We start from the raw sequence: 13,642 nt of genomic DNA, 5'->3' as shown, positions 1-13,642 counted from the left end.
AGTTCAACTACTGGTTATCTATATTTTGTCTTTCCTGAAGTTATTGAATTGTATGCTTTCTAGACTTTCATTATATGGGTAACATCTCTATTTGGATGAGAAATCCTTGACCTTCTGTTGCTGACTGCACCTTTGCTTTCCTCTCTGTGCTTCCATGTATGATGGTAGCTCCTTTTATGATACATCTACTGACAGTAACCATTGCAACTCCACAAAATTTCCTCTTGAAATGTGAATCCTAATGTAGCTTTAAACCCAAGAGCTCAGATTCTTTGGGTGCTAATCTCATTTGGATTAGAAATTACTGCTTTTGCTTTTCTTATATTGCCTAATTTTTTTCAACTGTGCACAGCCAGCATTTATTTTCTTTTAAGTAAATTTGCTCAATTATTTTATTTCTAATAAAGTAGAGAGTTACACAACTGACATGATAATGAGTGGAAATAAAATAAGAAACCCCTATACCTGCCTTTAAGAAAAGTACTCTATATGAATGTGAAATTATTGCTTTGAAAGGCTTCTAAATTACCTAAAAATATCTTCAACAGAAAAGAACTGTTCCCATGTAGTACTACATTAACTTCAGTAACTAGACTGGTGTAGTTAATGCAGGTTATTACATCAAATATTCAGTTTTTTTTAATTTATGGTTGACTTTATGATTCCAGCAGGAGTGCTGATGTGATTCTATTGAAGACTGATGTGCTTGCATGGTTAAAAAGTGTCTGCTGCAACCATTTTTGGCTCTATCTTAGAAGAATAATAAGGATCCAGCACTCTGCCCTCTTTCTAATTCCTTACTCCAGGGGAGGTACAACAAACACAGAAATCTGCTGCTTTCAGACCTGAATCACAATGGTTTGGAAGGGACCTGGAAGGTCATGTTGGGTTCCAACCCCCCACCATGGGCAGGGACACCTCCCACTAGATGACCCTGGGCACCATCCAGCCCTGCCTTGAACACTTCCAGGCATGGAGCATCCACAGATTCTCTGGACAGCCTGCTCCAGTGTCTCACCACCCTCTGATTAAAGAAATCCATGCAGTCTGCAAATAACAGTGCAGGGTTCCTACACAGTGCTGCTGATTAGGCCATGAATTGACACCTGCTTGGTCTCACTTTGTTATTCACATTGAGGGACTGATTTTAAAGATAAAGCTTGGAATTCACTTCATTTATTGGGTTTTCAGTCCAGACTATGTTGTATCTTATATTATGCAAGTTAACATTGTGTATTAGTGGTGGAATAAGTCCCTGTACCAATTCCTGGTGCACTCTTTCCTCTGTCTCCTTGGTAAATTGGCAGCTTCTTCAAGTTCCCTACCCATGGCAGGTAAATTATTGTTAATCCTGGTTTAAGTCATGGGTACAGTCTGCTCTCTGAGACCGATTTTCAACCCAGTTTCACATCAGGGATTGATGTCTTAGCAGTGTTTATATTAGAAACTCCATACATCCCATGTAGATCCAGACTGCAGTATTTCCCATACAAGGGGTAGTTCCTATGCATCATGAGACATCACAGAAGCTGGGATTAGGGTAGGCAGGGCTGACTATTCCCTTCTCAGGCAAGAGATCCCAATCCCTTACCTGGAACAGGGGCTGTATCTTTCATTGCATCCCTAACTCTAAATCCATCTAAGTGGAGGGATTACAGAAGGCTGGAGATTTGGGAGAGAGAGACAGGGAAAAACTAATAGCCTGAGCAACACACCCTCACCTTGAATACAGTGTTTAGGAAAAGAATGTGGGAACACAAGTGATAACTTTAAGAGTTGCTGGTAGGTGTTCCAGTAACAGAGTTCTGATATTGGTATGTCACATCCCTGTGAATAGGAAGGCTCCCACCTGGGAAACTTACATTACAAATTAGTGACTTCAATTTATTGATCTGTTCGTGTTAAGCCACTTGCAAAATCGTGTATCAAAACCAGGGAATTTAGTTTTGAATTCTTGTAGGTAAAGTTTATTGCCCTTAGGCAGTTATTATCGGAACTTTGATATGTGTTACTGTTTTGCAAGTGTGCTTGATTTCAAGAGTCAGGCACAGCTTTCCTCTGAAGATTTATTATTTGAAGACAAGTGCAAGTGAGAGAGGTTACGAAAGTCAGTTTCTTTTATGTTATTAATCTCAAATGAATGATTTTTTTGCCTTTTTTTTTTAAATAATACTCGCTATATTTTAATGTGCCTTAGCACAAAATAGGGTGTCATTACCATTCTTGTTGCTGAATGTTTGGCTTGGCATTTGATGCAAGGCCTCAATTGCAGGCTGACATGCCAGCAGATGAAGCTGAAAACAAGACTGCGGTGGGCAAACTCAAAGATTTAATTTCAGAAAGGGTGTTTATGTTTTCCCTGGGGCCCCATTAATTGGAGTCCAAACCCTAAATGTTACCACCAACACATTTTAACAGACCAGTTTCCCAGTTTTTAAAGTGTGGTGTCACCTTGAGTATTTTTCTTTCAACTTTTCCCCCTTTTTCTGACTTCTAAAGAAAAGCAATGAAGTTGTATCATTTTTGGCTGAATTCAGTGTCATGTTTGGGGAACATAAAGTTCTGTGTGATGCAACAAAGTGGCATTGAAAAATATTTAGACCTGTCTTCTCTTTCTGCATCAGCTATTTTAATAACCTAGCTGCTGCAGGTTACCAGTGAAAAACTTGGTGTTACTGCAGAGCACACCACCATCCAATGCATCATAGGGGACCCATTGGTGATGTCCTGAATCCACCTGATGTCAGGACATCTGTGCCATGCCCAGGGTGAACTTGTGACAAACAGGTCAGTGCCAAGAGAGACTTTTGTGATGGTGTCACTGAGAGTTCCTTAGCTCAGTTTCTCCTCCTTCAGCGGGGCTGTTTTGTGGATTTAATAGGATTAAATAAACATTTACATTGATGCTTTAGGACCATTTTCACACTGCCCCTTTACCCCACTTAAAAAGCAGTATAAATCCAAAGGATTAAGCCAGGGATTTATGGGAAGTTGTAGTGTAAGATGAGTTTGGTGTGCCTGGCTCTCCTTTTCTCCTCTGTGGCTAAGGATCCTGAAGCAGTGTGATGTATCTGCAGGGGATACAAAAGTGATCCTGACATTTCTTCCCGAACTTTTAGGTCTCTATAAGCTTTGAAATTATTGTTTCCAAATATTAAAAGGAAATTATAGTCTCCTGTGGAGGAATGTAGTGTTTCTATTGATTGATCCTATCAGGCATTTTTCTTCAGAGAACATTTTGGCATTTTTCTGCCACTTTTCAGTAGCAAAACATCATACATTCAAGAATTTTTTTATTTTTCTGGAAATTATAGTTCTCTGTCTTTAACAATTGGAAAAGGGGGGAAAATACAATTCTCTGCTACTTAGTTTCATTGAAATACAAAGAAAATTTTTAAATAACCAAAATTATAATTTACAAACTCTTTGAATGATCATTTATGCTGATGAAAGCTATTTAGTTGAAACTACATACATAGCCTATTGTAGGGTTTTCTGCAATTACTTCAGTGTAAAATTGCCAGAGTTTAAAATTATTTTCTGAAGTTAAACTGTTTCATATATCCTTTTGTGCCACAGTGTATAAATCTGCAAAGACTGAGATTATGCCTGTACTCTTTAGTCAATCGAGATTCCAGCTGAAACACGGAAATCACGTGGTATTATTGATGAGAAAATATTGTGCTATCAAAGCCAAAAAGACTAAAAAATAACAGGATGAATTATAATGTTCAGCAGTGAGATGACTGGATTCTCCACTATTTCAAAGCTACTCTTGTGATTGAGATGTACTGTGTTTTTGATCCAATGTATATCATCTTAATTACTGTAAGAGTAACTTTGGATTTCCTCTGCAAACACATAATTATTCAGCTGGCTCTGTGGATACAGAGTATTCATAGGAATAAAGACTTGCAGTGTGCACTGTACTAACATCACCCAGATCTAGATAGATCTGTCTATCAGTGGAGAGCAGTGTGGTTTTCTCATCGTCAAGTGATTAGGCAACACCTGAGGTCCAGGGAAGGGCAAGATATGTCATCCATGGTCCTTCTATTCTGCAGGTATTTGGTAAGAAGGAAGAGGAGGCTCCCAAATGTCTCTGTTGTTCATTAGGAAGGCTGGCTGTGACAGGAGGAAGCGAGGCATCCTTACACACCTCTGGCCCCCTGCAAGTGAGGCTCTCCTGTGTTATTTTTGATTCATCCCTCAGTATTAGAATTTCATGGTGTAGTTCTGGAAATGTGAGAATTGTAACCAGATCATCTGTTTGAAGATTGGTTGTTTTGTGTTCTGTATGACTTTCTCAAAATACCTTTTGCTATTGAGTAGAAAAAAAAAAATCAAAATTCTTGATTAGGTGTGTGGGATTAACCATTTTTAGTGCAACTTGTGACTCTTGTCTGTGGACGTTTTCAAGAGACCTTTTGATTAACCAAAAGTAGGTAATTTAAGGAAAAAAAAAATAGAACAAGAACAACAAACCCCAGAAAAATCTATGCATCCAAATCAACATGAATACCCTTATCTTGCCATCCTAATGAGAAAGCTAAGTCAGCTGAATTTTGAAGCCTAAACATTTAATATTCTATTAGACTGACTAAGTGAGTGTTTTGAGGAGGAGCACTTCAGGGATTTTTTTTTTTGTCATTCCTATTAAGATAAAACCTTAATTATTTGCTCTCTTTGTCTTTCAAATTCATCTATATGCTTGTAACAGTATTTGCATTTCTGTCATTTCTTCATTCAGAATTTATGAGAAAGTACAGCTAGGTATTTTTGTAACATAACAACAGTTATAAATTTGATCTTTAACGTGGTGTAATCCACATTGCTTTGTACTAGAGGGAAAGTTTAATCAGTTCAATATGATCGCTTGGATTAATTAAAGCTAAGAATATCATCAGCAGTTTTATTTTCTTAGTCATAGGTCAACTTTTTGGCTTTTTGCAAGTCCCTGCTGTACCATTCTTTTAGCACCAAGGGGATCCTAAAGAGTCTTAGAAAGTTAATGATGCCTTTGCTCAGCAAAGGCATTTTGGCATGCACCTGCAAGGCTGTCACACTGCAAAAGAGAAGAGGCAATTGTTCTACACTGATTTTATTATGAGTTCCCAGTGCAGAGATCAGAAGCTGGGTCACTGTCTCTTCCATCCCTAGATTTTTGTGATACCATTTTAATTACACTGGAATTGAGGCCCAAAGAGACAAAGACAGAACACAGAAACCCCTTTTCTCCATTGTTTCCATGCCATTCAGGGGCAGTTTGTGGTCTCTGTGTTTGTGTTGCAAAGATCCAGAAATTACAGTCATTTTAATGAGGTGCTCTGTAGAATTTCTTTGTCCATGAAATGGACAGAGATAAGAATTCCTCTGATCCATAAGATAAGCCTAGAGGCCTTGCAGAACCCCCACAAAGTCATATTACTTGGCATATTGTCTTGGCTGTAGAGTTTTGAGGGCACATTATTTTTTTCTCTTGTTCACTGCACAAGTAAAATGAATAGATAACATTGTGTATAAGGATGGTTTATTCTGTTCTGAGCTGTGTTTTCCTACAGCTGAAGAATATTCATAGTTCAGGATTTATTTGGGGTTTTTGTGCTGCTTCTCATTTACACCCAAGTCCTTTTATGTGGAGATACTTGAACCTTAATAGTTTTATCTGCTTGCTCTTTTAGCTGGGGAATTATTCGAGACTTTTCGTAGTTGATTATATGCAGAAAAATTCGAAGTATTTTTATCTAAATCTGCAGTTTCTTTGCTCCTTTTTTCCAGGCATGTCTTTTGCTGTTTTTACCTTTCTACTGTACTCTGATTTTTAAAAAGTAAATGGGAAAGTTGGCCGTACCATATGTGTTTTGATTAATCTTTCCTATAATTATTTCCTGCAATTGGATTCCTGCAGCAAAGCCAGTAGGATCAAAATTTGAGACTTTATCGAGTTGTCTATGAAGCTAGAGAAACGTGTAAAGAAATAAATTTTCTTACCTACAGCAAGATTAGATAGATGAAGCAAAGGGATGTGGTTTCCTGTTTACTTTTTGCATTCAAATATTTACCCATGTGTTAGAAATTCAGCAACATGTTTCAATGACTTATAGTTAATAAGTATATATGTTATTTTTCTGCTTTGGCTGAAGGCTACTGGCTCATATAATTTGGTCAAGTATATTTCTCCCTCCCTTGCCCTTTCTCTCCACCCCACCCAGCTAAGCAACAGTTTCTTCTGATTTGATTTTTATTTTTTTTTTTTAGTAATGTGATACGAAGTATTGCTGATGTGAGAAACTGCTGCTTACTTTGTGGTTGTATGTGGAAGAGGTTTTACAGCAACTTCTGGGAGCCGGAGAGAAGTTTGATAAGAGGATCCATATTTACCACTGAAAGAATTTTCTACCAAGGTCATTGACATAGAAACCAAGAAAGAAAGAAGGATAAATAAGAGAGACCTGCAGCTGCCTATTCCAATGAGCACTTCGTTTTTCCTGACCAATGAGTAAACTGTAAAGTTAGGAGGTTTGTAGGAGTGTATAAAAAGCATGCATGCTATAATAAAATGGGGTTTGAAGCCTTCTGAAAATGGCGTGTTGCTCTGTATTGTGGCCATCTCAACTACAACAATTGTATGTTCTGGGTGTCATTTTGCAGCTGGAAAAGGAGCAGAATAGCCAGGCAGGTACACAAAGGAAACTGCTTTGGGGAATACACTCTATCCCTGCTGTTGAGGAGTCTCCACTGGCTGGCAGTTGCAGGAAGGATTTGAAGTAGTGTGGAGCAGAAAACCTGCCGATTATTGTGTCCTGCTGGTTATTTCTCCCTCCTCCTTTAGAATCTTCCTGCCTGTGGTGTTGTAAGTGATGACATGCTGAGAGCCGTGGGTACTCAATCTCTGTGTGTTTTGAAACAAAGAGGTCTTGCCTTTGATGATATTGTTGCAGCTGCAGCTTTATGAACTATTTTGCCAGCAGCTGCCCTGAATTTTGCTGCAGTAGCTTGGCTTCAAACTCCAAACTGAGTTTTCCAGTATAATGTTACTGTCAGTAAAAAACATTGTATTCAATTTTCTCAATACTGAAGAAGTCCAGTAGTAAATGTGGGCTCAAAAATTTCTGTCCGAATAGTAGGACATTAATTTTGTATTTCCTGAACCTTGATGTATAATTACTTATCCTAATGCATATATATTGCCACAGATTTAGTGCTAAATTTATCACAGGTTTGCTGCAGGCTGTTTTTCCTTATTAATTTCTTCATGTGAATCCATCAACTGTAACCTACACTTTTTAATTTTAGAAAGATACCTGTATTTCATATGATATCACCTTTGCCCATGACTTCTAGAATGTCCCGTTTCATCCTTTCACATCTTAAAGTTTCATTAAAATGAAAACCTGGCAGTTAAATCAAGTGTTCCTCAAAAGCAAGAGGTGGGATCTTTCTCCTGCTGCTTCTGTTTACCAAACAGTGTTATTAGGGGACACTTTGCTTTAGAGGTTATGGCAGATAGTGTCAAAGTTTCACAGGAACCTTCAGATAATCATGGTGCAACTGCAGTCTCCTTGATATCTAGGTAGATTAATTACAGTCTGACTCATTATGTTATTTGTAGCTTCATCTTCCCATATAACACATTTTTTTCACCTCCCAGCCTAAAGCAGTAATTCTCTGTCATGTGTGTTACCTGTTACCCTTCTTAGAGGCCAGGAAATAGTGCTCATTGTGCTGTGCCTTCTGTTCATGAAGGATCACATTAGATATAGATGTTTAGAAAGCACCCATGGCAATGGAGTTAGCAGTTATACAACTGTGGTTTCACATTATTTGTCATGCACATTATTAGGGTATTTTTTTTCCAATTTGTACACACTGCAAACACTTATGATGCAATGATTATTTCTATTTTACATATTTATTCACAGATAATGCAAAGCATATTCACAATAACAAAAAATATTGTTCTGATTAATGCCTGTATTTGCTGTTTACTTTTCAGTTAGGCTTAATTAATCCAGTTCTGTAGATATCATCTGGGTACTGTAAAGCAATTCTGTGAGCATGACTCAATATGAGCCCATCAGATAACATTTTTTTTTTCTTTGGCTGAATATCAATAAAATTTTTTATGTATAGGAAGATTGTTGCTGCTTTAAACCAAGCATGGTTACTGTGGATTAATTTGGAACATGTTTGCATACTGACAAATGAAACAGATCTTTGATACCAGATCTATCACCCAGCCCTGCACTCAGGGCTTTTCAGGAAGCATAGTCTGATAGTCTTCAGGCATTTTCCTGGAAAGGTGGCAATTTGGGTTTATGAAGCTCCACAGAAGCCCTGTGTAATTTCTACCAAGTCATATGTAGCTGTATTAAATCAGGATGTGATAGTGTCCAAGACTGACTTGGTTACCTAACACAGTTGGAGAATAGGAGAAAACTGTTAAGGACTTCTACGTTCTATGAGCATTCAGGCTCTGACAAGTCTGGATAGAAACCAGTCTGAGTCACTGTCTTGGTTTGGAAAGACAGGTGTCTGGTAAGGAAAGCAGGAGCCTCCCCTGAAATGGGAAATGTAAACCGCCTCCCTCCTAATTGTTATAATTTTGAAATTAAGAGGGGCTCTCCAGCAAAGATATGGGAGCAGGAATAACAGTTCTTTATTAGGGAAGAAAATAAAAATAAAATAAACAATGCAGTAATACAAAAAACCTGAACGAGTCAGGATACAATCTGACACTCTGTGGGTCAGGGTGTTGGCAGCAGTGCAATTGAAATGGTGGCTGCAGCACTCCTGCAGTGCCAGCTGTGGTTCTCTTGGAGCAGTGATCCTGTAGAAAGGTTGGAGTTTTCTTCTGAAGGTCCTGTGGTGGTGGAGATGGGCCTGGTCTTCCTCTGGGAATCCAGTGGAAAAGGCTGTCCTGGTATCCCAAAATCTCAGATTATATCCAGTTATGAATGCTTGGCTCCTCCCTCTGGGCAGATTATCTCTCAATGGTGTGATGTAATTTTTATCAGCTGTGCAGGGACACTCACTGGCCCTTTAACAGCAGATGTCTCCTTTGGGGGATGATTGGTTTGTGGAAGAGATAAAGAAAACTGCCCAATTAACAGAAGATAACTGCCACACCTCTTGCAGATGGAAAAAGAATACACCCATTACCTTGCAAACTAGGATAGTCACTTATAAATCCTTTATTTAGGTGCTGTTGTAAAGTTCTAATTCTCTTTTTTCATGTCAGAGGAAGTGATCTGGTGAATTTGGCCACATTGTCTTTAGTCTTCTGCTTGTGCCTGCCTTATGGAGACTGTAATCTGTTGTGTTTCAGAAGATGTGTAGGCATATGCCAGGGCCAAATATTAACTATTTGTCAGTCAGAGATTTTGAAGACACGGTTTGCATGTGTTTCTGTATGTTTTAAGAATCTTGAATCTGTGATTTAAAACCACAACAATCAGATTGCTGAACCAATCAGCAATTATAGTAGCAAGTATGGTCATTCCTTTTTTTAGTGTATGGCGATAGTCTATAGAAGAAACCCCATGTTAGTAACCTATTAAGCAGATAGGTCACTGAAGAGATTTCTCATGTGATAATGCACATAAATATTCATTATTATTTTTGTGGGCTTAGAAAATGTCTATTTTTCACCTTTTACAGTAGTCAGAGCAGATGCTGCAACGGTTTTTAGTTCTTTTTGCACACAATCTAATTTCCTTGATTGAAAGCAAGTTTCTTTCTTATATGTGTATGAAGAAAAGCTAGTATTTTCTCACTTTCCTGGGTCCAGCTGGCAGACAGTGGAGATTCTGAGCAGTTTGACAGGCTGTTTTCCCACTACCTTCAGCAAACTAGGCAAATCTGTTTAAAAGATGTGTCCAACATATGGTATTATTTTAATGATCAAATTCAAATCATAAAATCTTTAAGGATTAGAAGTTGCAGCATTATTTATTTAAAGGGGGAAAAAACCAAACATTTTCACATGGCAATATAATTTATTAAACATCACTCTTTCCTAGAGGTTGTCTTGAACACTGATGACTTTCTAATGTGTAGGAGATACTGTATAAATTACAGCCATGAAAAACCTTGGTTTTATATACTTAGTAAGTGTGGTCAATAATAGAAATTCACAGGTGGACAGACAAAAATGTCCTGTCCTGGGATTAACTCTAAAATAAGCTCTGCTGCACATATGTACCTTTTGGATCTATTTTCCTTCTCATCCATTATAGAAATGAGGGGAAGTAGTTCATTGTTTCCTCATCCAACTCTCAGATTTGCATGTTCCTCGAGGTAATAATTTTTCTATATGGTCTATTTAATGTGCTAGGTATTTTTTTTAAAGCCTTCTGTTGGATCTGTGGGGAGAAGTTCATTTCTCAGTGTTAGTGCACTGAGAAAGACTTCTGAACCCAGTTTTACTAGAAAATATTAGCATGTGGCTGAGTTTCTGCAGCTACAGAACCTTTCAGAATTGTCTCAGGCTCATTCACTGGATGACAAGGAAACCCAAACAAAACCTGTCTATATATCATAAAAATTGTACAAAGCAAAGCCCTTGTCTTTGAATTTTCCTCCAAGAGGAGCATTGACTAATCAAGCAGTGAAAAGACACTGATGAGTGTTTAATTACACTGCAACAGTTGGACTGCATTTGTTGGCCAATATCCAGTACAGTGGAATCTTAGCACTGAGGTGCAATAGTGCTTTTCACCATCAATTGGGCCAGCAGGAGCCTGCAAAATTTAAGGTTTTGATTATACATGAAAAACCATTGTTTTTCAAAAATAATTTGTCTCTAAAAATATTTAGAAAGTATCACAGATTTAAAATGCAACCATTTATTCACATAGAATTGAAATTCAGACCATTCTTCAGAAAGACCATAACTGTAATTTATAGTTCAGAGTGATGCCAAAATTATTTTAAAAGAATTAACTATTGTTAGGTAATTATTGTTAGGTACAGATGTACAGGTAATTATGATAAACAGAAATACCTAAAGGTAAATTCAATTGCAACATCAATGGTTGACTCTAAGCCAGAAGTTGTGTTACATCTGGATTCCCTGCTCCAGGAGCAACTCAGCATATTTTTAACATGTTGTCGTTGTCAAGCAAGTCCTGCACAGAGGAGGGAGTGCCACTGACAGATTTTTTTAGTGCATTATTTATATACATGAACAAATCAAGCATCACAATAATTTCTGCCTTACACTTAAGTAATGTTTATTCCCAATTCCACTGATTTCAAAGGGACTAAAATTTGTTTCTCTAGTCCGTAATAAGTAAGTATAGAAGTATTTAGAAAAGCAGTGTGTTATCACCAGCACTTTTGACTGGTCTTCTGTTCTCCATGGAAACATCCGTCTAAGTGTTGATGAAGCAGTGAACAGTCAGAACTATAGAAGAAAAGACAAAATAATTCCAGAGTATTTTCAAGTAAAAATAGGAATTTTTAGTTTAGTCTTATATTCATTTTCTTCCAAAAAGATGTTTAACTAAATTATAAAAAAATGTAGTCTGAAGTATGCCTGTCATCATTCTTCAATTTGTATTTTCTTTATTTAATAGAAATTTTTTTTAGTTAGTAAATTTATATAATACAAAACCATACAGACTAATAGCAAATTGAAATCAATTTGTTTGCAAACAGCAAACAGACAAAGCTTTAGTATATCTATCAGGAATAAAAATACATAGAGAAATTAAGACTAAACTAACTAGGGTAAACTACTTTACCAATTATAAAAACAAAGCTTCAATTGTTTTACCTCCAGTGTCAAAATGTCCCCTTTCTATTGAACATTCATCAGAGAGGGGACAGGACATATATAAGAATGCTTATACTGCAAGTCCTTTGGAAAATATGAAATTATGCCAGACTGATCTCTATGAATAATTACCTGTGGCTAATCAATATTTAACTTCAAAGAAATGCCTTGGTGATGAATCCTATTTAACAGGCAACCAGCAGCTACTTGTAAACACTAGATAAATGGAAATCATTATCAGTCCCTTAAATCCACCATCAGAACCCATTCTCTTCACACATCTATCTCTGTGTTTTCAATTCTCCAAAACATTCATTTCACATTTGAAATTTTCCTGCCTTTGCATGAACATGATTTTCTCTGAGTAACAAGGATACTTTTGAGAATTTTAAGTCTTCCCCCTCTGCCCCTTCCTCCTGTATGGATGAACATAAGTGTGAATATCACTGCTGGAATATTTTCTTTATGAACTTCTTTGCATTTTTCCTGGAAAAATAACAGGACTCAAAAACTTAATTTTTGATTTTATGATCTCAGGGAAATTGCTCTGCTTCATTACAATATAATGGCATTATTTTTTATTTATTTTATGTGTGATCAACTACAAAAACACTAGTAATAAGAGTACAATTAAAAGCTTTCTTCCTCAACATCTTTGCTCTTTAAAAATCTCTGGTCATTGTATATGTTGAATTTCATTATAAAAAGAAGATTGCCGTTTTTACTCATGTTAGTATCACAGACCCAGTGTAGTGAGCTGAACAGCTACTGAATACATTAGTCTTCTAATTATCATTTGAAGTACAGGTACATTTTTCAAGATGTGTTTGAATAAATTTAGCTACTATTCCTACAGCTGCAAATACATTTGGTATTGGGAAGTTGTGTTATCTGAGAGATAAATTTGAAAAATACACTTTTAAACAGTCATATTTATACAGACAGGAAAACTGAAGAGCCATATTTAACATTAATTTTATTTTCTTCACTTTTCTGTGTGAACTTCAGGCCATAGTGAGATTAATGAGAAAATATACTTTTAATGTGGTGAGATCAGGATTTCATCTCATAAATTTCAGTGCTTAACCTAAAATTATATTTTTCCATGTGCTATTTTATTAGTTACTAGAATGGGAGAGTATAATTCTGACATATAGCAATTTATTTATAGAGTTCTGACTGGGTTTCTCCTCTAGTAATTTGAAGTAATTTAAAAAGTTGGTGAGTATTTATTGGAGGAAGATAAGTATGAATGCCATGAAAACAAATCTATTGGCAAGTAGATATTGCAAGGGGAAGGTATGAAGGATGTGCATGCTCAGTTGTTTGTGTAAGAAGCTAATTTGTACTTTAGGCATCACTCATGTAGACTTTCTTCCCATTTCACAGGAAATTTGAAAGATATTATAAATCTAGGAAAATGCAGAATGGTGGTTAACTGTGGTTTGAGCTGTGGGTGGCTGAAGTGATGCAGGGGAACTTAAAGTGATGGGTTGACATAAAGTCAAATAGAGAAGGCTGGGGTAGAAGCATTCTTCTGGTGGTAATACAGTGTCGTCTTTTTCTTTTTTTTTTTTTTCTTTTTTTTTCTTTTTTTTTTTCCATTTCCCAAGTCCAATTTTGGCATCCACTCAGGAGTTCTTCTGGGGCTTGTGCCTTCAGGTCATGCCTTGCATGGCCCCAGACCCCACAGCTGAGGGTGTTTCATCCAGGCATTTTTGGCCAGAAACAGTGTGGAAATGCACTTAGAGCTGAGAACTGCACTGAGGCTTTAAAGAGAGGGGAACAAACAGCACTGAAGGTGTTGGACGGTCCTGCAAGACTGGCCATTTTTGGTAAATGAAATGTCTGAAGGGTAGTGGG

General features: G+C 37.0%; 1 protein-coding gene across 9 annotated transcripts in view; it reads left to right on the top strand.

Moving 5' to 3' along the window:
• Positions 1–13,642, top strand: part of CCDC91 (coiled-coil domain containing 91) — a 108,317-nt gene that overhangs the window by 90,463 nt on the left and 4,212 nt on the right. For 4 of the 9 annotated variants that reach the window (XM_072923917.1, XM_072923916.1, XM_072923915.1 and 1 more), the window contains one exon: positions 4,065–4,175. The exons of 3 other annotated variants lie outside the window; for them this stretch is intronic. In XM_072923917.1, the coding sequence (XP_072780018.1) occupies positions 4,065–4,175 (111 nt within the window). Of the gene's footprint in view, positions 1–4,064; positions 4,176–6,258; positions 6,508–13,642 lie in introns of those variants that run through there. 2 more of the 9 variants (XM_072923920.1, XM_072923922.1) reach the window with 2 other exon arrangements.

Source organism: Taeniopygia guttata, chromosome 1A (assembly GCF_048771995.1).
Source record: "Taeniopygia guttata chromosome 1A, bTaeGut7.mat, whole genome shotgun sequence".
NCBI lineage: Eukaryota > Metazoa > Chordata > Aves > Passeriformes > Estrildidae > Taeniopygia > Taeniopygia guttata.
This window is presented reverse-complemented; position numbering and strand designations above follow the sequence as displayed.